The sequence below is a fragment of the Heterodontus francisci genome, chromosome 6, assembly GCF_036365525.1.
Source record: "Heterodontus francisci isolate sHetFra1 chromosome 6, sHetFra1.hap1, whole genome shotgun sequence".
Lineage (NCBI taxonomy): Eukaryota > Metazoa > Chordata > Chondrichthyes > Heterodontiformes > Heterodontidae > Heterodontus > Heterodontus francisci.
The window spans coordinates 78810451-78836044 of record NC_090376.1 but is presented as its reverse complement, the minus strand read 5'-3'; the positions used below and the strand labels follow the sequence as shown (position 1 = coordinate 78836044).

At 43.4% G+C, this 25594-nt stretch overlaps 1 protein-coding gene across 3 annotated transcripts in view; it reads left to right on the top strand.

The window, feature by feature from the left end:
• Positions 1-25594, top strand: part of dlg2 (discs, large homolog 2 (Drosophila)) — a 1345388-nt gene that overhangs the window by 172629 nt on the left and 1147165 nt on the right. For all 3 annotated transcript variants that reach the window (XM_068033932.1, XM_068033931.1, XM_068033933.1), the window contains one exon: positions 6793-6932. In XM_068033932.1, the coding sequence (XP_067890033.1) occupies positions 6793-6932 (140 nt within the window). The remainder of the gene's footprint in view (positions 1-6792; positions 6933-25594) is intronic.

Here is a 25594-nt window from a genome sequence, read left to right as displayed (position 1 = left end):
CAAGGGAAAGGAAACGGGGTTGATGCAGTGAAACAGCAACAAAGGAATACACACCAGAGAGAAAGATGTGCAAGAGATGTGGATGACTACATGAGTGCACAGACAAATGTCCTGCATACAGATCAAATTGCAGAGCTTGTGGAAAGCCCAATCACTGGGAAAAGATGTGCAGGACAAAGAAAATAGATGGTAAAGGAATTTCCAGAGGCAGGGCAACATGCCAAAGGAGAAATAAAATAAATCAAAACATCCACACCCTGTAAGATGACGGAGTTTGAGGGCGCAATAGACATGGGAACCATAGACCTACATGAAATGTCTGGATGCGAAAGTTCCCAGAGAAAAGAAATTTACACACCTATACAGATCAGGAAGAGGTTGAGAGGTAAGCCCACAACCATAAACCTGAAGCTGAAGCTGGAACACAAAGTAACATCATCCCACTCAGACTATACCAGAAGATCTTTCCTGAAAATCTGAAAGAGAATGGTTACAAAAGAAAGATACTCTGGAACCGAGCAATGTCATGCTGACAGGATATGGTGGAACTGAGATTCGACAGCTGGGACCGACCAAATCAGAGGGATGCACAAAGGAAAAGACGTTAACTGTATATTCTATGTCACTGTAACAGATGGTCCGGCTATCCTGGGGTTGAACAGTTGCGAAGAGCTGTAGCTGATCTCAGTTAGCCACGAGATGAAGAAGGCATCAATGAAAGTTGAAGGTAGCACACCCATTGAAAAGTACCCTCCAATTAGAAGCAAGGAAGATCTGGTCCAAATGTATCCAGAGTGTTTTGATGAGACGGTTGGATGCTTTGAAGATTTTGAGTATCACATCACTATTGACCCAGCGAAGAAACCGGTGATTCATCCCCCACGGAAATACCAATTGAGCTAAAAAGAAAGCTTGAAAGAGATATGGAAGAAAATAAACTGATAGTCAGAGTCACAGAGCTTACAGATTGGGTAAATTCCATCATGGTGACAGAGAAGCCAAATGGCAATGAATTTGCCTGGATCCCAAAGATCTTAAATCAAGCAATAAAGAGGAATCGCTACCCTCCTCCAACACTGGAAGAGATCATGCCAGCACTGGCAGGGGCAAAAGATTTTAGCGAGCTTGATGTCAGAAATGGCTACTGGAACGTGAAGTTTGAGGAGGAATCTTTGCTGTTGCCAACATTCAACATAACCTTTAGACAGTACAAATTCCTGTGTCTTATCTTTTGTTTTAAAAAGGTGAGCCAGGATGTGTTCCAGCACCAAAATAGACGAGACATACGGGATGCAAAGGAACAATCAGCATAGTTGATGATATCCAGATCTATGGTGTAGATGAGAAAGACCATAACTACCAGCTACATGAAGCCATGGAGAGAACCAGAAAAGCTGGGATCAAGCTAAGCGCAGACAAATGCATTGTAAAGATGACGATGCTACCTCTTTGGAATGATGTACACCTGATGGAGTCAAGCCGAGTCCTGAAAAAGTCACAGCTATCTGTGAAATGGAAGCTCTGAGAGACAAGAAAGAGCTGAGAAGTTTCCTTGGCTTGATCCAGTATCTGAGCTCTTTCATGCCTCATGTGTCAGAGTACACAGCAAAACCTCCAAGAGCTGATGAGAGAAGATGTTGTGTACCAGTGGTCAGAGTCACATGAGAGGAGTTTCAGTAAACTCAAAGTAGTAATATGGAAGGAGACCAGTCTCATACTACAATAGAGTGAAACCTGTCACTCTGCAAGTAGATGATTCTACAAAAGGATTGGGAGTGACCCAGGTACAAGAAGGAAATCCAATAGCATTTGCATCCAAAGCTCTAACATCAGCTGAGACCAGATACGCCAACATTGAAAGAGTACTTTTGGCAGTGGTGTATGGATGTGAGAAACTCCATACATATCTCTTTGGGAGAAAATTTATAGTGGAGAGTGATCCTCGATCAGTAGAACAGATCTACAAGAAAAACCTGCATTGAGCACCAGCAAGACTGCAGCGGTTACTCTTGAGGCTTCAGAGTTATGATTTCACTTTGAAATACAAGCCAGGAAGAGAAATGGTGCTAGCAGATACCTATCTTGTCTGCCACATGAGAAACACGAGATAAAAGATTTAGGTGTAAAGATACATCACCTAGTGAACGGGATACCACCAAACTTGAAAGATGAGACCAGTCAAGGTGAAAAATTACAGATGCTGTCTCAGCAAGTGAATCAGGGATGGCCAGAAAAGATGCAATGAACACAGCCATCAATACAGCAGTATTGGTCAATCAGAGATGACATCTCACTAGAAGACTGTGCTCTGCTGGCCGGATTCAGAATCATCATACCCAAAACTATGCAGAGAGAACCTCTCCAGAAGATATATTTCGGCCACATGGGAATGGAGAAGTGTAAGCTTAGAGCCAGATCAGCTGCGTGCTGGATAGTCATGTACAAAGACATTGAAAAAATGCTATCAACATGCAGCGTATGCCAGAAATATAGAAATACGCAGTCGAAAGAAATGATGGCTAGTGAGGTACCACCCAGGCCATGGCATATTGGGGGAGCCGACTTATTCACAGACAACCAAGAAAGGTATCTTATAGTAGCAGACTATTCCTCCAAGTTCCCATTCAACAGAAAGGTAAAAGATTTGAGAGCTGCAACAATCACTGCAGCAGTACAAGTCCTATTTGCTGAGCAAGGAATTCTGGAAAGAGTGATGTGATAATGGAACCCAGTTCACCTCCAGAGAGTTTAAGGAGTTTGCTGAACAGAATGGATTCAACATCATAACCTCATTACCACATCACCCAAGGGGACACTCTTTTATAGAAAGACACATCCAGACGGTCAAGAGGACTCTCATAAAATGCCGAGAGACAAAGGAAGACCCAAACCTTGCCTTATTGTCAGTCCAAGCTACACCTCTCAAGGCTGACATGAAATTGTCTGCAGAGTTATTGAATGGCAGAAAATTCAAGACAATTCTACCAACCAAGATACATCCTCCAAATGACCATAAGGACATAAGATGACAAATCACTGATGCACAGGTAGAAGGAAGTCATCACTTCAACAAACATGTCAAATCATTGCCTGAGTTGTTGAGCAGACAAATTGTGCATGTACAGGACCCAATCCTGAAAACTTTGAACCCAGGAAAAGTTGTTGCTGAAGCTGAGACTCCGAGTTCATACATCATCGAGACTGAAACCGGTAAGCAGATGAGAAGGAACAGAGTCCATGCTCGGCCTACACCAGAACTGGAAAAGCAGAGAAAGCCATCAGCAACATCACCAGCAAGCGGTGCAACATTAACAACATCAGCAACATCAAGCACAATTTCTACAACACCAAGAGCAACGTGTACAACTCCACCTGTATGGCATGCCAACTCATCACAGACAGGGATGAGGACAACCAGTTCCATGAGATGGGGCACAACATCTTACTACCGGAACAATATGGTGAATAAAGTGTTTAGAATTATAAGTTTAATTGTAAAAGTTGATTGCAAATTTTCTTTAATTTTTCTTTTTCTTTTGGCTCAACTAATGTTAAGAAAAGTTATGTTAATAGGAAAAAAGCATTGCAATTTTTTTTTAAGAAAGAGGGATATTATATTATATATATCCACAATGCTACATCACTCACTACTGCACTACAACTAGTATACCACACACACATTGGGCTGCATTTTACATTTCGATTTCGGCGGCAGACATAAACAATGGTGGTCCGCCCGCATGGACTGTGCATCATGGAGCTTCCACGATATTAAACGCGGCAGCTCATTTAAATGGCCAGGGCGGACCCCCCCCCCCCCGCCCCCCCACCCCGGCCAATGACCTAGAAGGGTTGGGTGGTCCGTCCCTGGCAATGGCGTCAACTGCCTTTGCGCAGGTGCTGATGCCATTTTTAAAGGGCTTCAAGCCCTATCATTACATTTAAATATTTAAAGGAAAATGGTTTGTAAAAAATTAAATTAATTGATCTTGCCCCTCTTCTACACCCCCCCCCCCCGAACAACCATAGATTTAATTCCTTACCCTCGTCCCCCCCCCAAAATACTTAACTTGTGCAACTGACCGTACTCCCCCCCCCCCCCCCAGAAGTTCATAAACTTTAATCTTTATTCTTTATTCCTTCCCACCATCCCTGACAGCAATGAAATCACTCTGACACCACTCCCCCACCCCCCCGCACTGAAAAACTTACCTGCTCCCCCCTCCCCACCAGTGTTCCACTTTGGATCCCTGTTTGGGAATCTGAAAGCGTGGGAGTGCCGGCCGCCAGCACAATATCACTCCGGAACAGATGGCGGGAGTGGGTTGGTGATTTATTCATTCATTTACATTATTTTACATATGTAATTCTAGCTTCCGTTGCTGAGAGGCATGGGGGGGGGGGTGCCACCATGAAGCCTCAACACCGCCAGCAATATTGGCCGGGCCTTCCCTGCCTCAAGGCCCATGGCGGGCCTCTACCGGAGACGTTTTCCGGCCCCCCCACCAAGATCCCCGAAGGCGAGGGGTCTGTAAAATTCAGCCCATCGTATCATTCTGCCACAAACAAAGAGTTGTGAGAAAATATGATGCACGCTCCAGTATCTGTGTCCAACGTGTGATTATTTAAGAAGCTGTGGGAACCACAAGACATGTCGCCAAATAGCTGACTAATGTTATGTTTACGCTGAGTTATTGGGTTTAATTTTGATATCCGATTTAATTCTGAGCAATGCAGGTATCACACTAGTGTTCAATAACCAACTGGTTTATTTAAAACAACATTAACTATAAAGGTCTTACAGATTGCAGCACATATCTTAGATCCAAGCTGAGAGATTTTCGGAAGCATCTGTTCTTTCCAGCTCTATCCTGAGGCTTAAGCAGTCAAACCAGTGAACAAAGACCAAAACCATCAAACTCAGATCAATCAAACACCACACTAAGCATGAATGGATCAAAAGTGTTTAAATTCAGTTGGTAACTAACTGGGTGTATACACCCATGTGCATACCTTTGAGCAATTACAAAGGTGGGCCTTCTTCCTAGTTTCTATATGGTGCAACCCCTGTGTCTTCAGCAGAAGTAGAGGCAGGCTACTCATATCCCTGCTTTGACTGCTGAGCTGCTCTTAGTGAGCGTCCTTTTGAGAGACCTGGCAAAGACTCCTCTGCTTGTACCTGTGCAGAGGCAGACTTGGCCATTGGGATATGAGGCAGCATGCGCAGTATTGACTGCAATGGGGGGAATGGTTGAGAAGTGGAAGTGCTTTGAGCCGAGTCTCCACTTCCATGTCTCCTTTTGCCATCATCCTCTTGTGGCCCAATCAGGATTCCCTGCTCACAATGAGTTAGAGAACACTTTGCTGCAGATCAGTGAGGTGATGACCAGTCAGGCTAGAGTTTCATGAATCCTATTTAAGGTGGCATTCATAGCATGCAAGCCATTGGTGAGGGCCTGCATGGACTCATTTGCCATGTTTAATGCTGCATGCAGGTGGCCACTCTTTCCATGGTCGAATACATCATCACAAAGACTGCGATATCATGCCAGTCATGTTTGGAGCAGATTCCTCCAATCTCTCTTCAAGTATGCACAGTGCGGCTGGAAAACCTGCCAGTACATTGCACGTTCTTTGCTGCTACTCTAGAAGTATCCTCTTTGTCAACAACACCTGTGTTTCGGCATCTGCGTCCAGCTGAGTAGAGCTTGGAGCATCCTGTGATATCTGACATGGATTCTCCACTGCTGTCCCTGTCTCCTCCATCTGCTCTGACTCACATGGTGTGTGAGTCACTAGGTGAAAACCCAACTATCTTCCTTACCGGTCCCACCGAGGTGTGAGTATCTGAGCTGGTGCATGGTCTGCATGAGTCCTGTGATGAGTGAGTGATCTCCTCAGAGGAGTTGTCACCATCCTCCTGCACCACCTCCTTCAGGCTGCTTGAAGGCCCTGTGGGCGATTAAAGACATTAATTAGAACTGTCAAGATAAGAATATTTTAAGCCACCATTTAAGCCACGTGGAGTAATACGCCAACAGTGGGTTCAGCCAGAACTACAAATCCATTGACTTCGATGGAGAGTAAATCAGACTGGGTACAAAACGGGTGTCCTGTTCCCATCAGGTGAGTTTGGCCAAAATCCAGGCTTAAGAGTTCTTTGGGGGGGATGAACAAGTTATGAACATTTTAAGAACATTTTCTAAAATGGTGGTAGATTGATTGTGACGCATGCATCTTTCAGTATTTGTACAGTGTATAATATTTTGCTACATAACAGTTATGTGATATTTTGCTTCAGTAAATTTGCTAAAGGACAAACAGTTACATTTAGGTTGCAGCAAGACCAGCGTAAACATCAGAAATGATGATTTGAAGAACATATGTGAGCAAAGGCAAAAGAGATGTACTAGTAGTGCTGAAAATATTTAATATTATAGTTTCCTTCCTTCCTTGAGGGATTATGTAGCAACAATCATTTAAGGCGCAGGCTCATTTGGAATTTTTTTTTAACAAAAAGGATTAGTCTACTGTTTATGGTTTTATTGTATTTTTAATAGATACAACATGGAGACCTGCCTAAAAGCATCATTCTCTTTTGCTATTTGTCAAATTAATTAATTATTTAAACTTCACTTTTGGAAGTCCTGGTCTCTGAAATGAGTTCTATCAAAATATGTTTCTTGTGTATTTTTGAATCCGAAAATACTATCAAGATTGCAGAAAATTTTAAAAACATTTTTCCACTACTTAGTCCTGTTTTTCAGAGGAATGCTCTTTTTTTGGTTTCAGATATCCAAGAATTCTACGAGGTAACATTACTCAACTCGCACACAAACTTTGAACAAAAAACTTTTGAGGTCAACCAAGTAGTAGAACAATGGGAAGGGACAAATTCTCCTATTGTGGTCACCCAAAAGAGAGTTGTGGAGGTAAGGAAGTATAATATCCTTTGTGTATTTTTTGTACAAAAAATGATTGGACAGTTCCTTTAAATCAATATATAATAGAAGAGCCTTTATTCTGCAATAGTAGGTTAGGATTATAGCATGTTCAATTTTTTCTTATTTGAAAGCAAAAGATTGGTTGAAGATGACTATCCTTGATCATAGTAGGTAAGCTTAGTTGTGTCAGCCACTAGTGGCACTCTTGCCTCTGAGGCAGAAGGTTGTGCGTTCAAGTCCCACTCCAGAGACTTGAGCCCAGAAATCTAGGCTGACGCTCCAGTGCACTGCTAAGGGAGTACTGAACCATTGGAAATGCTGATTTTTGGATGAAACATTAAATCATGGCCCCATTTTCTCTCTCAGGTGATTTAAAAGATCCTATGGCACTACTTTGAAGAAGAGCAGGGGAGTTACCCTGATGTCCTTGCCAATATTTAGCTCACATTCAGCATTACTAAAACAGATTATCTGGTCATTATCACATTGCTGATTGTGGGACTTGCTGTATGCAAATTCGCTGCTGCCTTTCCTATATTCCAACAGTGACTACATTAAAAAAAAAAGTACTTAATTGGCTCTAAAGAACTTTAGGATGTCCTGAGGTTGTGAAAAGTGCTATATAAAGGCAAGTCTTTTTTTCTTTTAGTGTGAAATAACCCTTTGTCTCTTCAAATTACAGAAAATATGACACCATTAGGTCACTTTTCACAGGCTAAAGTACTGTCCAAATGTTTTTACAATAAACTAATTCACAGAAACAAAAACAAAGGCAAGTTACTATACAGCACAATCAGCAATTTACTCTATACACAAACTGTGTTGAACTGTCTAAGAGTCTCCAGTTTGTTACGACCAGGTGCAAAAGGTGCCTAGGGGTGTGTTACTATCTTCACCTGGTCTTATTTGTAACAGGGTTTAATTTTAAACACACTGTGTTTTGAGCTCCCTCATTTGTGAATCCTTGTTCACAGTTTTCCAATTATAAGACAAAGAAATCAATTCACACAGTCTTTCTCAAGTTTAAAGAAGAAAGATGAAATTTTATTAAACCTTAAAACTTAAACTCTAATACGGTTCAGGCCTACAAATCTACTACGCGCCCACACTAGCATGCTCACGCAATACACATGCAAAAAGAGAAGAAAAGATAAGGTGGAACAGTTTGAGGCAATATCTTGTTACGGTGCTTCGAGCTCACTGTAGTCCTTTTGTAAGTAGTCTTGCTTTTCTTTGGGGCCAGTAGTCGTCTTAAAACCTTGTTCACGTGGGAAATCTTTCTCTCTTTGAGTTTCACGTATTTTCACAAGATTTAGTTCCATTGGAAGGAGATGGAAGCAGGCAGGAGAGAGTTCTGCTTCAGTTCCATCAGGAGTACGTGGCATTCTGATTTCAAAATCTGCTTTTCCAGTTTAAAACTTCCCTAGTTGACCAGCAGGTGGTTGTCATGTGACCCACTGGTTTGACCAGGTCTCTTCTGTGTATTGGGGGGGCAGGAACTGGTTCCCTTTGTTTCCACGTTGTCTGGTACTATGCAAATTGTCTTTCTAGTCAAGGGCGTGCAATTTTTAAGTTTTTAATGTTCACGTGGCGAAATAATGTATGCCTCAGTCTTGACAGGTGGGGGGTTTGCCTGACAAGTTGTTCCAGCTTTCCTTGTTAACTTGTAATTATTTTTATTCTTTCATGGGATGTGGGTGTCGCTGGCAAGGTCAGCATTTGTTGCCCATCTTTATTTGCCCTTGAGAAGATTGTGATGAGCCGCTTCCTTTAACCGCTGCAGTCCAACTGGTGCGGGCACCTCCACAGTGCTGTTAGATTTTGATCCAGCGACAGTGAAGGAATGGCGATATAGTTCCAAGTCAGGATGGTGTGTGGCTTGGAGGGGAACTTGCAGGTGTTGGTGTTCCCATGCATCTACTGCCCTTGTCCTTCCAGGTGATCGAGATCGCAGATTTGAAAAGTGCTGTTGAGGGAGTCGTGGTGAGGTGCTGCAGTGCATCTTGTATATGGTACACAGTGCTGCCACTGTGCATCGGTGGTAGAGGGAGTGAATGTTTAAGTTGATGCACGGGTGCTGATCAAGCAGACTGCTTTGTCCTGGATGGTATGAGCTTCATAAGTGTTGTTAGAACTGCACTTATCCAGGCAAGTGGAGAGTATTCCATTACAGTTAGGCAATTGGGAGATGGGCAATAAATGTTGGCCTTGTCAGCAACACCCATATCCCATGAATGAATTAAAAAAAAACACTTCTGACTTGTGCTTTGTAGATGGTGAACTGGCTTTGGAGAGTCAGGAGTTGAGTTACTCGTCTCAGAATTTCCAGTCTCTGACTTGCTTTTGTGGCCACAGTATTTATATGGCTGGTCTAGTTCAGTTTCTGGTCAATGGAAACCCCAGGATGTTGATAGTGGAGAATATAGCCGTTGAGTGTCAAGGGGAGATGGTTAAATTCTCCCTTGTTGGAGATGGCCATTTCCTGGCACTTTTGTGGCATGGATGTAACTTGCCACTTATCAGCCCAAGCCTGAATGTTGTTCAGATCTTGCTGCATATTGACACGGACTGCTTCAGTATCTGAGGAATTGCGATTGGTACTGAACATTGTGCCATCATCAGCAAATATCTTCACTTCTGACTGGATGATGGAAAGAAGGTCTTTGATGAAGCAGCTGAGGATGGTTGGGCCCAGGACATGACCATGAGGAACTCCTGTAGTGATGTCCTGAGGCTGCGATGATTTGCCTCCAACAATCATAACCATCTTTCTTTGTGCTAGGTATAACTCCAATCAGTGGAGAGCTTCCCCCCGATACCCATTGAGTTCAATTTTGCCAGGGCTCCTGATGCCATACTTGGTTAAATTGTTAAAGAACTTGCATTATATCGCACCTTCCATGATTTCTGGACATCTCAAAGCACTTTACAGCCAATGAAGTACTTTTTGAAGTTTAGCCACAATTGTAATGTAATGCTGTTACGATGAGGTGAGGAAGGGTCGAAAGGCTCCCCTCTTGTCCCTCTCCTTGTTTGACCACAACAGTGTTTATTTCTTTTAAACAGTGGATATGCTTACCAATTTAGTGAGTGTTTAACCCTTTTATGTGCTATGATCAAAAGAACCAAACGGGCAGGTTTTCTTGAGTTTAAACAAGAAAGAGGTTAGCTTATTGTACTTGAAACCAAAACCCAATCTCAGTAAAATAATAAACTACGCTCCAACTTTCATGCACGCACGCACGCACACACATGAGAATCATATACAACCACAAATAGGTTACAGAGTGAAGAAGAATAGATTGGTTCGATTAGAATCTGGAGCAATAAAAAATAATATAAAGTCTGTGGAGTGTGGTAATTCAGTTGTCTTCCAGCTGAACTCATTGTCCTGAAGTTGCTGGCTGGTAGAGGTGGCCAACTAGGTTTTCTTGGAGACAATGATGCAGATGGTTTTCTTCCTGGGGTCTCTGTCTGCAGCAATGATAGACTTGGATGTTTTTCAGCCAGCAGGCAGGGTTCGGACTTGCAGGGTGGCCTGGGAGTTGGGGTGGAGAGAGAGATTCCACTTGGGTCCCGCACTGGTCAAACTCAGGTGCTTGTCTCCTGTAGAGAGAAGAACCTGCAAGTTTTCACCCAGATGGAGGGCCTGTCACATGATGGCCCAGTGTATTCTCTCTTTTGCACTTTAATTGGATCAAGTCTAAGTCTAAGGGCGGCACAGTGGCGTAGTGGTTAGCACTGCAGCCTCACAGCTCTAGTGACCTGGGTTCAGTTCTGGGTACTGCCTGTGCGGAGTTTGTAAGTTCTCCCTGTGACTGCGTGGGATTCCGCCGGGTGCTCCGGTTTCCTCCCACAGCCGAAGACTTGCAGGTTGATAGGTAAATTGGCCATTGTAAATTGCCCCTAGTGTAGGTAGGTGGTAGGGGAATTGAGGGAAGGTGGGGATGTGGTAGGGAATATGGGATTAATGCAGGATTAGTATAAACGGGTGGTTGATGGTCGGCACAGACTCGGTGGGCCGAAGGGCCTATTTTAGTGCTCTATCTCTCTATGACTCGATGACTCTAATTCCAATCTCTCTTGGATCCCATTATTTCAGTGTTTACTCTTTTTGAGAGGTTCGTCTCCACCAGTGTTTATGCTCCAAGATGGCTTTGAATGTCTTGTTAATGAAGGCAAGGCAAGTAGCTCATTAAAACTGCTCAAGCCATTATTCTGGTTGAAGATTTTACCAGACTTAAGTCTCCACCTCAATACATTGGTGTGTAAGGTATTTAGATGCAAATTGTGGTGACCACTTTAGCTGCTAGCAGTGATGCTTTTATCAGTTCTTTGTCTCCTGCTTTCTTTTTAAAGTTTAATTCAGGTTTCTAACCGATGGATTAAAAAAATCATCACTCGGCGTAGTATGTGTTCATAACAAATGCAGTAGCCAATTTGCACACTGTCCCACCAACAGCAATGAGATAGCGACCAGATAATCTGTTTTTTAGTGATTTATTTGAGGGATAAGTATTGGCCAGGATACCGGGAGAACACCTCCGCTGCTCTTCGAATGGTGCCATGGAATCTTTTACATCCACTTAAGAGGGTAAATAGGATTTTGGTTTAACATCTCAACCAAAAGACAGCAATTCTGATTGCTGCAATCTCTTAATACTGCATGAAAATTTCAGTCTGGATTATGGGCTCAGGTCTCTGGAGTGGGATTTAAACACCATAGCTTTCTTACTCAGAGGTGGGAGCATTACCACTGAGCCCAGGCTGAAAGTTAGTAACCCTCTTCTTATGAAATTTCTTAGGACACGATCAGTTGTGGCTTACGATCAGAGGCAGTGACGGCTCCTCTCATTCCCACCAGTCTATATTTCTATTGGCTGTCTGGATGCTGATCTCCCAAAATGCCAAATTTATTTTTAAACAAATTCAGATTCTGTGCGAGGTTCAGGCCCATCAGTTGGGCCCACATATGCCATTGTGGAGCCAGTCTCGCTTCACTGTTTCAGTACACTGGCTGCCACTACATAGCTGTGTTCCTAGTGAGACATGATACAGAATGGGTTTAGGGAGCCCCTGGCTGTAATTTGTCTTGTAAGGGGTGGACAGAAGTTTCACCCTTATGCAGCACTCTCAAAACTCAAGATGTTGCAGAGATCAGCAGAGTTTCAGCACCTTTGTATAATGGTGTCAATGAACAGAAAGGAGAAGATATAATTATAAGGGTCCTTTGACCTTTAAAAATGCCAGTGAGCATAAGATAATATTGTCTTCATTTGTGACAGTTCTAACAATCCTAAAATGCAATTCACAATGGAACTCTCTTTGCTCCTTTATTTTCAGAACAGAGCTATATGTTTTCAGCAGTTAATTCACAGATTCTAGAATTCTACCCCTACTATTCATGTTTGTGATGCTGATTATGGAATTAGCATTTAAAATACCCCTTCAAAATTGCCTTTAACTTGACTAATTTTTGATCAAATCTCTCTGGGTTCTGATACAGAAAATGTATCTCTGAGCAGTCATTTCAGTTTTTAAATAATTTTTTGGAAACTATTTTACAAATGGGTTACAACCAGTTTCAAAAGATATATATATATACAAGGTGCACACATCTAATGGATAAAAGTTCTATTTTTTGTGGCATTTACACAATTATTAAACTCTTGATCATAAAATACTTGTTCTCCTACTTAATGGACATTGAATTTCCTGGTAATTTACTGCAGACTTCTTAATAAACCCACAGTGATAGCTAGGTCTGTCACATCTCAGGTTGAACTTTAACAAAGATTTAACAAGTGTTTTATTAAAGACTTCTGTGGAGTTCTGTTCACTGTTCTCACGACAGCAGCATATGCTTATCTGACCTTACAACAACCCCTAGGTCAGGTGTTTTCCCCAAAGCACAAAGCTACTTTCAGTTTCCCTTCCAAGTACCATATATTCTCTATATCTTATTAGACCAAAACATGTCCATGATTTTTGAACATAATCACAACACATAATCTTCATATCGTTTTGGTGGTCTCCTCTCATGCCATGGTCTTCCTGCTGTCTCAGGAACTCTGGTTACCACATCAGCATTAGGAAATGTCATCGGCCCCTCTGGAACAGATGTTTCTCCTTCTGGATGGCAAGCTGTCTGCATGCCAACAGCATCACTGGCTTGGACTTCTGAATTGCTGACTGTCAGTTTTGCCTCAGCTCCTACATCTGGTTCATCTGCTGTTGTGTCTTTGTCACCAAGATACTTTTTAACACATGAAGAATTTATATCATACAGTACTCCTTCTGGTGACTGCACAGTCACATTGTTTCCCTTCTTGGCAATAATTGTGTACGGCTTGGGATAATATGGTGTATCCATCTTACTCAGATTCTCCCGTCTCAGCAATACTTCATCACCTGGCATCACATCAGACTGTCTAGCTCTCCTTCTGTAGTCTGCATAAAACTTTGCAGCACCCTTTCCTCAGCATCATGATCTCAAACCTCCTGATCAACTCTAATGTCCCTCAGCTCTGGTATCTTGGTGCATATTTTGCGTCCAAATAACAACTCAGCTGGGCTCTTTCCTGTCATCATATGTGTAGTTGCTCGATATATGGCCACATATGACGACAACACCTCCTTCCAGGTTTTACCCTCAGCAACAGCAATCCTCATCTGTTTCTCTAAGGATTGGTTTTGTCTTTCCACTTTCCCATTTGCCTGTGGCCATTTGGGTATTACTCTGTGATGGTGAATACCTGTGAGTTGCATATAATCTGCAAAGGTCTGTAAAATGAATTGTGGTCCATTGTCTGAATACAATGTGACTGGTAGACCATGCCTTGCAAATATTTCAGTCAGTGCAAACACTGTGTTTTCTGCTGTTGTAGAATTCATTACCACATACTCATAGTCACGGCTGCAATAGTCAATCACCACTAGTATGGACTGTCCTGTTGGAAATGGGCCTAAGAAGGCAACTGCTACATCTTCCCATGGTCCAGCTGGTAACAGTGTGCTGCGTACTAGTTCTGGTGGATTGGGTCTACTGACAAGTTGACATCAATGACATGTTTTGACAAACTGTTCCACATCTTTCTCCATCCCAGGCCACCATACTTTGGTTCATAAGTTTTGCTTAGTACCAAGTGACCCTCATGAGCTAGCATCATCAGTCTAGGCCTAAGCTTTTGTGGCACTCTAGGTCTGTTATTTTATTAATTTGTGGGATGTGGGCTTCACTGGCTAAGCCAGCATTTCTTGCCCATTCCTAATTGCCCTTGAGCTGAGTTACCTCTGAGAAGACACTTCCCAGTTGTGCACAGTTCATCTCATATAATAATGTACGCTCTTAATGGGCAATTCTCCCAATTTCCAGCTTGGATTCTCTGTCTGATATCATTCAATTCTGGATCTGTGACTTTCTTTCAATCTCTCTAGTTCTGATTGCTTTCGGTGTAGCATGAACTGTCACAAACCGCACGAATGATTCAGCTTCCTCTCTCGTGAAGATCTGTGTGTTTGTCCTTCATCTGGCTCTATGATGTTTTGGTCAACTAGTTCCTTGATCTTTGCCTCAATTTTCCTCTAAGACAAAAGAGTGTTCTACGTAAAGGCCGAGCTACAGGCTTCACGTTTTCATCAATTGTTAATCTCACTCGATGGTTATGCAACTTCCCAATTCCTTGAAACACTGGTCCAAACTCCTCTCGAAGCTCCGCATAGGAATTCACAGAATTCACTTTCAATCCAATGTGTAGCACCCCCAACGCTTGGCCAGTTTCTCTACTCAGAAGAGTCTCGCCATCCTCCTCAATCACTACGAATTCTGCCTCCACACTCTGATCTCCAGCTCTTACACTTATTGCCAATGTCACATCTCAGGATGAAATGAATCACACTTGAAATCACAGCTTTAACTTTAACAAAGATTAAACAAGCATTTTATTGAATACTTCTGTAAAGTTCCATACACTGTTCTCACCACAGCAGCATAAGCTTATCTAACCTTACAACAACCCCCAGGTTAGGTGTTTTCCCAAAGCCCAAAGCTACTTTCAGTTTCCTTTCCAAGTACCATATATTCTCTAATTCTCAAGCCCACAAATACAATAATGACACGGTCCCTTGTGTGAATGTCATCACATAACAAGGGCATCGGGTGGGGGGCGGGGTGGGCAATGATAGTTGATAGCCCCCAGAATGTCTATTGACACCACTGTGTCAGCAATCATTTGGAGGCAGGTTGGGACTTACCTCACGACACTTAGCAAACATTCCATTTTAAAGCAAATGAAGTTTATTTACTCAGCAAATTGAGTTTATTTAAACAGCAGACTATTTCAAACACGCTATGGAGTCTATTTAAAAAGGGTCTCTACAAACTACAGCAATATCTCCTGATAAAAGCATAATGCATTGAATGGAGAATAGTTATAGATACATTAAGGGCTGAATTTTATGGGCACCCTAGTGTCAGGAACAGAGGTTGGGGGAGCCCATAAAATGGCCTGGGAAGGAGTGGGGTGGAGTACCCGTCGCCTTCCTGACACTGAGGATGGCCTTCCCACCCAGAGGTCAGTTGAGGACCTTAAGTAGCCAATTAATGGCCACTAAAAGGCCTCTTCCCACAGCAGCTGGTATTTTACTAGTGGTGGGGGGGAGGGTGCTTCTGCCGCATGAGTAACTCAAGGGGGCCTCCTTGTGGGTTTGGTTGTGGGGGGAGGGGGGTGTGTGGTGCACCTCCTCCGTGGACGATATGTGGCCCATGGAGGGCCCCAGCAGCAAAGGCTGCCCTTGTAGCATCACCCATCCCCTCCCCGCCCCGTCCTCAGTAACCTAAACCCTTCTTGCCGGGGCCTGCCAGAATGGCCCCGGTGAGCCCGCTCCCACTTACCTGCAGTCCCAGTCCAGGCTCCATGGCTGCTGTTCTTCAAGTGACTGCTGCAGTCCCAGCACTCCCGGTTATGCTGCTGGGACCGCTGAGCTGCCAAGCCTCTCGTTAAAGGGACGGCGACCCCGGTGTCACATAGTTAATTGCCCGAGTGCCGTGAAATGCAGCCAAGGGTCCCCCAAAAGGCCGACGTAGTGTTCCCCTCGCCTTTGGGCCCAGCATTGCATAAAATCCAGCCCTATGTGTAGGGCCCCACCAAATTCACGGTCACATTGAACAAATTTCACAGTCACTGCATTTTAAGAATCGTGAATTTCACGTATTTAAATCATAAATTTCATGGTGTTGCAACAAACCATGAAAATGATCTATTTAAAACAAAAAAAAGATAAGGGAGGATTCGTGTTTCTAATGGCATTTATTGTATATTCAAATACTGTTGTAAAAAGCTGACTATAAGCAGGTCATGTTCTTTACTCACTGAAGTCATAGAGTCATAGAGTCAGAGAGTCATAGAGAGATACAGCATTGAAACAGGCCCTTCGGCCCACCTAGTCTGTGCTGACCAACAGCCACCCAAGTCAGTGGTTGAATGTGAGCGTGGAGCAACCTGCAACTGTCTCTTTCTTCATTTCCTGTCTGTGTGCTGGGAATACCTGTCCATGTTCAGACACAGCTCTCTCCATGTCCACAGAGTTTTTTGGAATTGTCAGACAGCGCTGTGCTGGCCTTGCAAGGTAGGGTATTCTGCATTCCACAGAACTCCAAAACTGCGGCACAGGCAAAGTAAGATTTGCTTCTTTTGCAATGCTTTTATAATCAGGAATCTCCAGCCTACAGTTCTTGTCAAAGCCAGGAATCACATCAAAAGAGTTTAAATCTACCATAGCAGGTGCACTTGTGCAGGGACAAAGATACACACAGCTATCAGGAATGCGGCAGAAGGTTATTCAAACCTTTGAGCCACTTTTTCTTCACGTTTGACTCTTCCCCATAGCAGTAATATTGTTGAGCTTTTTTGCCATGCAAGAAAACACATGTTGAGAACAGGCATTTAATTCAGCGTCATCAGAGTGTGACTCGTTTGACTGTACATCCATTACTTTATTGTAAACTTTGTAGATTGTAATGTGTTGAGATGCAAACCAAGTGATTAAATCCATCAGTCGTGTAGCATTCTTGGTCGGGCAACAAACTGAACCTCTTCATTAAGCTGAGCATCATTTAGAAGGATTACAATGTCTGTTAAAACCTGTGTTTTCGGTGTCAGTGTGAGTTGTTCTGAGACCAAGGGCTGGTCAGTGTGAGCTGTTCTGAGACCAAGGGCTGGATTTTAACAGCCCACTGTCGCTCTTGGTGGCGAACTCGAGAAAGGGCTGCACGCTGAAGAGCCGTTGTGATCTCCTGCGCAGTGGCTCATTTAAATAGCTGGGGCAGCCCGCCCCCCCACCCCTGCCTGCCCCAATCATGTGGAGGGGCACGGGCTGTCTGTCACTGCCCCCCCACCACCACCACCACACCCTGCACTGGAAATCTTGACTCCAACCACCTCCCCACCAGTGTCATGCCGGTTTTCCCCAGACGGGGAATTGAAAGCGTGGGAGTGCCAGCTGCCACACTAAGGATTGTGTCAGGCCCGGAAGATTGCAGGTAGGTTCATTTAAATGTATTCATGTCATTGGTTTAAATATTGAAATTGAGGTCCCATCGCCCAGCAGCAGTGGGGCCACCATGGAGCATTTCCGCTGCCGGGAGGATCGGGCCGGGCCCTCCTGGCGTCGACCTTCGTCGTGGGCCTCTGCCAGAATGATCTTCTGGCCCCCCCCCCCTCCCCACCCCCACCACAGACCCCGGATCGTGGGCTTGGTAAAATCCAGCCCCAAGTCTGAGTTGTATTTCAGGTGAGCTGCATGATACTGTACTGCCCGAAACCAAGAATTCCAATGTGTAATTACTGGCTCTGGAAGAAGGGCGATGTTTTGTTCCCCAATTTGAGCCGTATTTGCAATGTATTGCCTGAATTGATGCTTGCGGCGAGGGCACTGTTTGAAAAGCTTTTTAATGTAGCTGACCAGTTTGTCGACTTTACCAAACTCACTTTTCCACAGCTCACTGATGAGAAATTATATGTGCATTACATGTATTATGGACAGCATTCACCATTACACCTTGGAGCACAGATTGGAAAGATTTTTTAGTATAAGTTGCATTGTCACCAATGAAAGCAGACACTTTGTTGAAATCTGCACTGGATTTTGAAATGGTTTTGATTTTCACTTGGGAAACCTTGGTGTAATTCACAGCTTCTCAGTGGACGCAGTCTGTGAGCTCTGTTGTTAGCTTTCTTGACTGAACATCTTCAGCCTTCCCAGACATAAAATCAAACAAAGCATGCAGCGGATAGTTGTCTTGTTCATTGGTGGGCTCATCACAAATAATTGCAAAAGACTTGCATGAGTTAATCTGAGACTTCAAGTCCTCACAATGTGTAGCAAAAACCTTCGGTAGGTCATCCTGTCATAGTTTACTTGTACTTTGGAAGCAACCACCATTTTGCACATTATGTTGAATGAATACCCACAGCTTTGGGTGATCAAGATTTTTCAATGGTATGTTGGCACTTGCGAAAGCATCCACAAGTTCCATTTAACCAACTGACAATTTTCTGAGCTCTCTGTCAACTTCTTAAAAAGAGATGAAGTCGTAGTTTTTTTATTGCGTGTTCGTTTTCTAGTAGTGCAGTGTCCGATGCTCTATCTCTGCTGCGATGGATTTCAGTCTCTAACTGGCGCTGAACTGTTGACACCGTGTGTGATCCAACGAAACATTGCAGCTTGTAGTAAACAGTATTCCACCATCAGCATGCAGAATTGGGTTTCCAAATTCTTTCACTCGATGTGCTGCAGTAATGATTGTGCCTGTTTTTGATTTGCTCATTCTGGCATTCTCACTTGTCTACTAATACTTGAGACTGCTCTCAAAACTGCACTGGAAGCCCTGCTTCATCTACCAATCAGCGAAATGAGGTTTATGTCAATCATTAAAACACATGATGTTCACAACATGCCCAGTAATCAGCGAGGTGAACATACATACATATGAACATACGAATTATGAACAGGAGTAGGCCATTTGGTCCCTCAAACCTGCTCTACCATTTGATGAGATCATGGATGATTTGAATGGGGCCTCAACTCCACTTTCCTGTCTGCCCCCCAGAACACTTTACTCCCTTATCTATCAACAATCTATCACACTCACACTTGAATATATTCAATGATTCAGCCTCTACTGCTCTCTGAGGAAGCGAATTCCACAGACCAAAGACCCTCAGAGAGAAAGAAATTCTCCTCATCTCTGTCTAAAACAGGAGGTGTTCCCTAGTTGTAGTCTTGCCCATTAGTAACATCCTTCCAGCATTCACCCTGTCAAGTCACCTCAGAATCTTATATGTTTCAATAAGATCACCTCTCATTCTTCTAAACCCCAATGGGTATAGGCCCAACCTGTTCAACTCTTCCTCATAAGATAACCCCTTCTTTCCAGGAATCTGTCGAGTGAACCGTCTCTGAACTGCTTCTAATGCAATTTTATCCTTTCTTAAGTTCGGAGACCAAAACTGTACAGAGTACTTCAGATTTATTTTTAATCCATTCATGGGATGTGGGCGTCGCTGGCCAGGCCAGCATTTATTGCCCATCCCTAATTGCCCTTGAGAAGGTGGTGGTGAGCTGCCTTCTTGAACCGCTGCAGTCCATGTGGGGTAGATACACCCACAGTGCTGTTAGGAAGGGAGTTCCAGGATTTTGACCCAGCGACAGTGAAGGAACAGCGATATAGTTCCAAGTCAGGATGGTGTGTGACTTGGAGGGGAACTTGCAGGTGGTGGTGTTCCCATGCATTTGCTGCCCTTGTCCTTCTAGTTGATGGAGGTTGTGGGTTTGGAAGGTGCTGTCTAAGGAGGCTTGGTGCGTTGCTGCAGTGCATCTTGTAGATGGTACACACTGCTGCCACTGTACATTGGTGATGGAGGGAGTGAATTTATTTTTCATTTAGAGATACAGCACTGAAACAGGCCCTTCAGCCCACCAAGTCTGTGCCGACCAACAACCACCCATTTATACTAACCCTACAGTAATCCCATATTCCCTATCACCTCCCTACACGGGCAATTTACAATGGCCAATTTACCTATCACCTGCAAGTCTTTGGATGTGGGAGGAAACCGGAGCACCTGGCGAAAACCCACGCAGACACGGAGAACTTGCAAACTCCACACAGGCAGTACCCAGAATCGAACCAGAGTCCCTGGAGCTGTGAGGCTGCAGTGCCAATCAAGTGGGCTGCTTTCTCCTGGATGGTGTTGAGGTTCTTGAGTGTTGTTGGAGCTGCACCCATCCAGACAAGTGGAGAGTATTCCATCACACTCCTGACTTGTGCCTTGTAGATGGAGGACAGGCTTTGGGGAGTCAGGAGGTGAGTTACTTGCTGCAGGATTCCTAGCCTCTGACTTGCTCTTGTAGCCATGGTATTTATATGGCTACTCCAGTTCAGTTTCTGGTCATTGGTAGCCCCTAGGATGTTGATAGTGGGGGATTCAGTGATGGTAATGCCGTTGAATGTCAAGGGGAGATGGTTAGATTCTCTCTTGTTGGAGATGGTCATTACCTGGTACTTGTGTGGCGCAAATATTACTTGCCACTTATCAGCAAAAGAGTTTAAAACTCATGGAATAAAAGGGACAGTAGCAGCATGGATATGAAGTTAGCAAATAAAAGCAAAATACTGCAGATGCTGGAAATCTGAAATAAAAACCAGAAATGCTGGAAATACACAGCAGGACTGGCAGCATCTGTGGAGAGAGAAGCAGAGTTAACATTTCAGGTCAGTGACCCTTCATCGGAACTGAGAAACTGTTCCCATTGGCAGAAGGGTCGAGAACCAGAGGACACTGATTTAAGGTGATTGGCAAAAGAAGCAACGATGACATGAGGAATAACAATTTTTACGCAGTGAGTGGTTAGGATCTGGAGTGCATGGCCTAAGAGTGTGGTAGAGGCAGATTCAATTGTGGCTTTCAAAAGGGAATTGGAAAATTATCTGAAGAGAAATAAAATTGCAGCGCTCTGGGGAAAAGGCAGGGGAGAGGGATTAGCTGTGTAGCTCTTACAGAGAACCAGCAGGGACATGATGAGCTGAATGGCCTCCTTCTGTGATGTAACCATTCTATGATTCCTCTCCAATCTGGCCAGGACTAGTGGTCTTGCTATATGCAGTTATATCTATACCATACCATGTTGCTGGCACCAGGAATGGCCAAAATTTGGGTATGAGTCTGTACGTTGTATTTACTATATAATCAGTTTGAAGAGATATCAAAAAGTGAATTCAAGCCTGCAGCTACTTAAAATGATTGTTCTAAACAGTTCTAGTTTTTTCTCTTGGGACACTCTCAGAAGCCTCTCACTAAATTGCTGTCTTGTAATCACTTCCAAATTTTCAGAATGTGATATGGGGTGGATATGTAATTTTTCTATAACTAATTGCAGATTATATTACCTTTTAAATGCATAGTAGTTATTCCACAATAGTTTGTACAGTGAACCTCAGTGCAAAAATCTGTCTTAATCAAGTTGCCATACCTTTATTCCTCAGTTAGACCTTTTAGCAAGATTGGTTGATGCTGGAGCAACTTTTCTACCAGTGATCAACTGGTCCAAAGCTCCCTGTTACAAACTTGAAGGAGCTGACTAAAAATGTTGCACTGACACCAATCATGGCCCTATGTAGTTGTGCTATTCCTGGCCTGGGAGTCATTAGAGCTGACGTTGGGTGCAGTATTGACATTCCTCACCCTGAGCAGAAAATTCACAACGAAGAAATGTACAAAAAAGCAAGTATTCTGTGTATTTTTTGAAGACACTAGATGAATGAAAAGTGAAATAGATAGGGAGAGAAGAAATTAAAACTACAGAAGAAGGAAGGTTAGTACTTTCATAAAAGTTAATGAGCTAGAAATCACTTTAAGCCAATTTTTGGGTGTAAGCATTGTGATTTACAACCTGTCCTTGCCCATGCAGATTGAGGTGGAGATGACACAACATTTGTTTACTCACTGAATCTGCACGATTTCTGCATTGGCCCCAGTGACTCTGTCTCCCAAGCTGCCTGTGCCTCTGCTCACAGCAGAGTGCCCTGGCATTGTTGTTTGCCTCTCATGTGAACCAGGCAGCCTGCTCCTCTCGAAGGCTCACTGGCTGTTAAAGGGACTACACACCAGCAATTATGCCTGGCAAAAAAATCAATTTTCAACTTTGGAAGGATGTCTCAGCAGGCAAGGGAGAGAGCTTCCCACTTTCGAGACACCGCACTCAATGCTCTGGGCACCGAAGTGCATTTCAGGAAGAAGGCAATGTTTCCCTGGATGGGAATGGGAACATGCTGCCCGAGATGTGAGTGCCCATAGCCTGGTGCCAAAGGCATGGCAGCAATGCAGAAAGAAATATAATGAGCTCTTACAGATGGCCAAGGTGAGTGAATGCATCCTCACAGTACATCTCATGCCTATCACACCAACAACCTCTCACTCTGCTCAATGCACCACAGCTCACCACTCACCCAGCAGCACTGTCTGGCACTCAGGCCTCACACCTAACATTCACATACTCCACCTCACCCACACACTTCTACAAATGTTGCTAGCATCATGCTCACCTCTCCTTGCTTCCACACACCTCCAGCTATTCAGCTATGGCAAGCACATCGCCCAGACATAGTGCACACAATCACTGACACTCTGCCCTCTTCCTTTCAGGAGAAGGTTGTCCATAACACGAAGAAGAGGAAAAAGACTGGAATGGTGGGCTCCATGAATCCATTCCCTGAGCCCCCGGGTGAGAGGGTGTTATACGTCAAGGGACCAAAGGCAACGGCGCAGCCTGTGACATCTGGCACAGCAGAAGCTGTCCAGGATGATGGTTAGTGACAGCCTTATTCCCAGTTTTAACTCCCTACTCACCCTCATTCTCAGATGTGGCAACAAGTGGAAGCTGAAGATGGTGTGAACTCCTGCTTTCCTCCCCACTTCCTTTCCCTCACCCCAACCCTCCCGGAAGAGTTGCTGTCTGGACAGACTCAGCAGAAGCAGGAGAAAGAGGAAGTTATATTCAATGAAAGTGATGAGGATTTACCATAGCTTAATCTTACACTTGCAGCCACGAGCTCAGATAGTCGCACTGCAAGGATAAGGGAGTATAGAGTCACGTTCAGCACGTGGTGAGTTTCTAGGCATGAGTGGGCTGCAGCCAGGCCGGGGGAAAGGTAACTTGTGTGCCAACTCCTTTTAGGGTAAGTTCAACATTTGTTGCTCAACTAGTATCACTTAAAAAACACATTAACTGGTCATTTATCTCATTTCTGTTTGTTGGACCTCTCTGTGGAAAATTGACTGCCTTCCTTACATTACAATAGTGCTACAGTTTAAAAATGCTTCATTGTCTATGAAGCAATTTGGGATGTCTTGAGTTCTTGAAAGATGCCATATAAATGCCAATCAGTTCTTTCCTCATTTCTTAGTGTGTTAATTTGGGTCATTATGCTGGCTACATACTGCCACTGAGAAATGAACCCAGTTACCTAGTGGGTATTGGAGGTATCTTTTGGTTACTCATTAAATAAATATTAAAGCAAAACATTACGTTGCCCACCTCCTCCCCTACTTCAGTCCATTTGCATTGAAACTCTGATTCATGCTTTTGTCACCTCCAGTCTTGACTATTCGATTGCTCTCTTGGCTAGCCTCCAGTTCTCCATGCTCATTAAATTTCAGCTCATTCAAAACTCTGTTGCTGTATGCTATCTCACAAAAAGTCCCACTTACTTATTAGCTCTGTCCTTAGTTACCTGGGTTGACTCTATCTCTCAAAGCTGCTAATTTAAAATTTTCATTCTTATGCTTTTAAATCTCTTCATTACCATACCCCTTATATCTGTAACCTTCTACAGGTGTACACTCACCCAGAACTCTCTCGCCTCTTGTGCATCCTTGTTTGATTTGCTCCATTGTTAGTACTGTGACTTTAGCTCTCTAGTCCCCATATTCTGGTATTCCCTCCCTAAAATCCTCTGCCTCTCCTCACTCTCTCCTTGAAGATTCTTGCTAATGCTTGTCTCTAATTAAACTTTTGGTCTCACCTCCTAATATCTCCTGTTTTAACTTGATTGCATTTTTTTCTGTTCAGCCTCTGTGAAATGCCTTGAGGCATTCTCTTTTGTTAGAGGTCATTGTTATAGTATGATTTTCCTCCTCTGCGCCCACTTTCTGGGCTCAGTTGCTGGCTAACAGACTTTTCAACTCGTCTTCCTGCTTGTTGGCGGATTCCGCTATTCCCATACTAGATGAATTTTCTGGTCTGCATTCTCCAACCCTTTCACAAAGTATTCTGGATTGGATCCCCTCCTCTCTGTTTATAAACTTTTGCCACTCATGGTCCCCATCCCACCCAAAATCCACTGTCTGTCTCCTCCATGGTCTCCTCCAATGTACAATCTTATACTTTTTGATGCCCATTATTGTTATGTGCTTTAGGTTCTTAGGTCTTCAATAATGCTATTTCATAAACGGTTACTAGCTCAGTGCTCTGCCATATCTGCAAGCATTTATAAACATTTCGAGCTTGAATATACCTGACCTACATTGACTCCTGGTCCAGCAGCACCTCGATTTTAAAGTTTTCACCCTTTTTTTCATATCTTTCCATGGCCTCCCTATCTCTCTAACTTCCTCCAACCCTACATTTCTCTGAGGTCTCTGCACTCCTCCAATTCTGGCCTCTTGCAAATTCCCAATTTCCGTTGCTCGACTATTGGCAGCTGTGCCTAGGCCCTAAACTCTGGAATTACCTCCCTAAGCCTCCCACCTCTCGACCTGTCTCTTCTACCTTATGATGCTCCTTAAAGCCGACCTCTTTGACTGAGTTTTTGGTCACCTGTCCTAATATCTCCTTGTGTAGCTCTGTGTCAAATTTTGTTTCATAACATTCCTGTGAAGCGTCTTACATTTTACATTTTAAAACTGCTATGAAAATGCAAGTTATTGTTGTTGTAATTATATTTCTTTTGTGATTGCTTTAACCTGTGAGTAATTAATTGTGCCGCCTTCCAAGTAGTCAGCCACTGATACAGATTCAATTATGTTATTGTGACAGTCTTTTGATCGTAAGTCAAAATACCATTGCTTAGGGGTACACTTCTCTTTCAATATTCATGCTTCAAAACCATTATGTACTATACTTGCAAACATAATTCTTTTGAAAGAACCTGCTCAGAGACCATTGTCCTTAGGCAATAATGAAACTATTGTTAGTGAAAGGAGTGTTTTGGTAAAGTTTCCAGAGTCCCCACCACCATTTTGTTGGTGATTACACTTCTGGGACTAGGTAATTTCCAAGCCAGATACTACTAGATGGCGTTTTAATCAGCAGCAATGCATTATTCCAATAGCCTCTGACGACAGAATTGTTTTGATATCACTCATTGGTTAGGCTATTCTGCAATTTGGATTGGATGTGATGACAAGTAGTCTACAGCAGGAGAAAATGAAGTGAGTAAGCATAAGTTGAATCCCATTGATTTGTGTTTAGGACAATGAGAGCTTCAAATGTTTTTTAAAAATCTAAGTTTAAAAGCAAATCAAATTATTTTTTAGCAAATGAAATGTAATGGATTTCATTAAAAATGATTAGAGCGGAACTACTTTTGA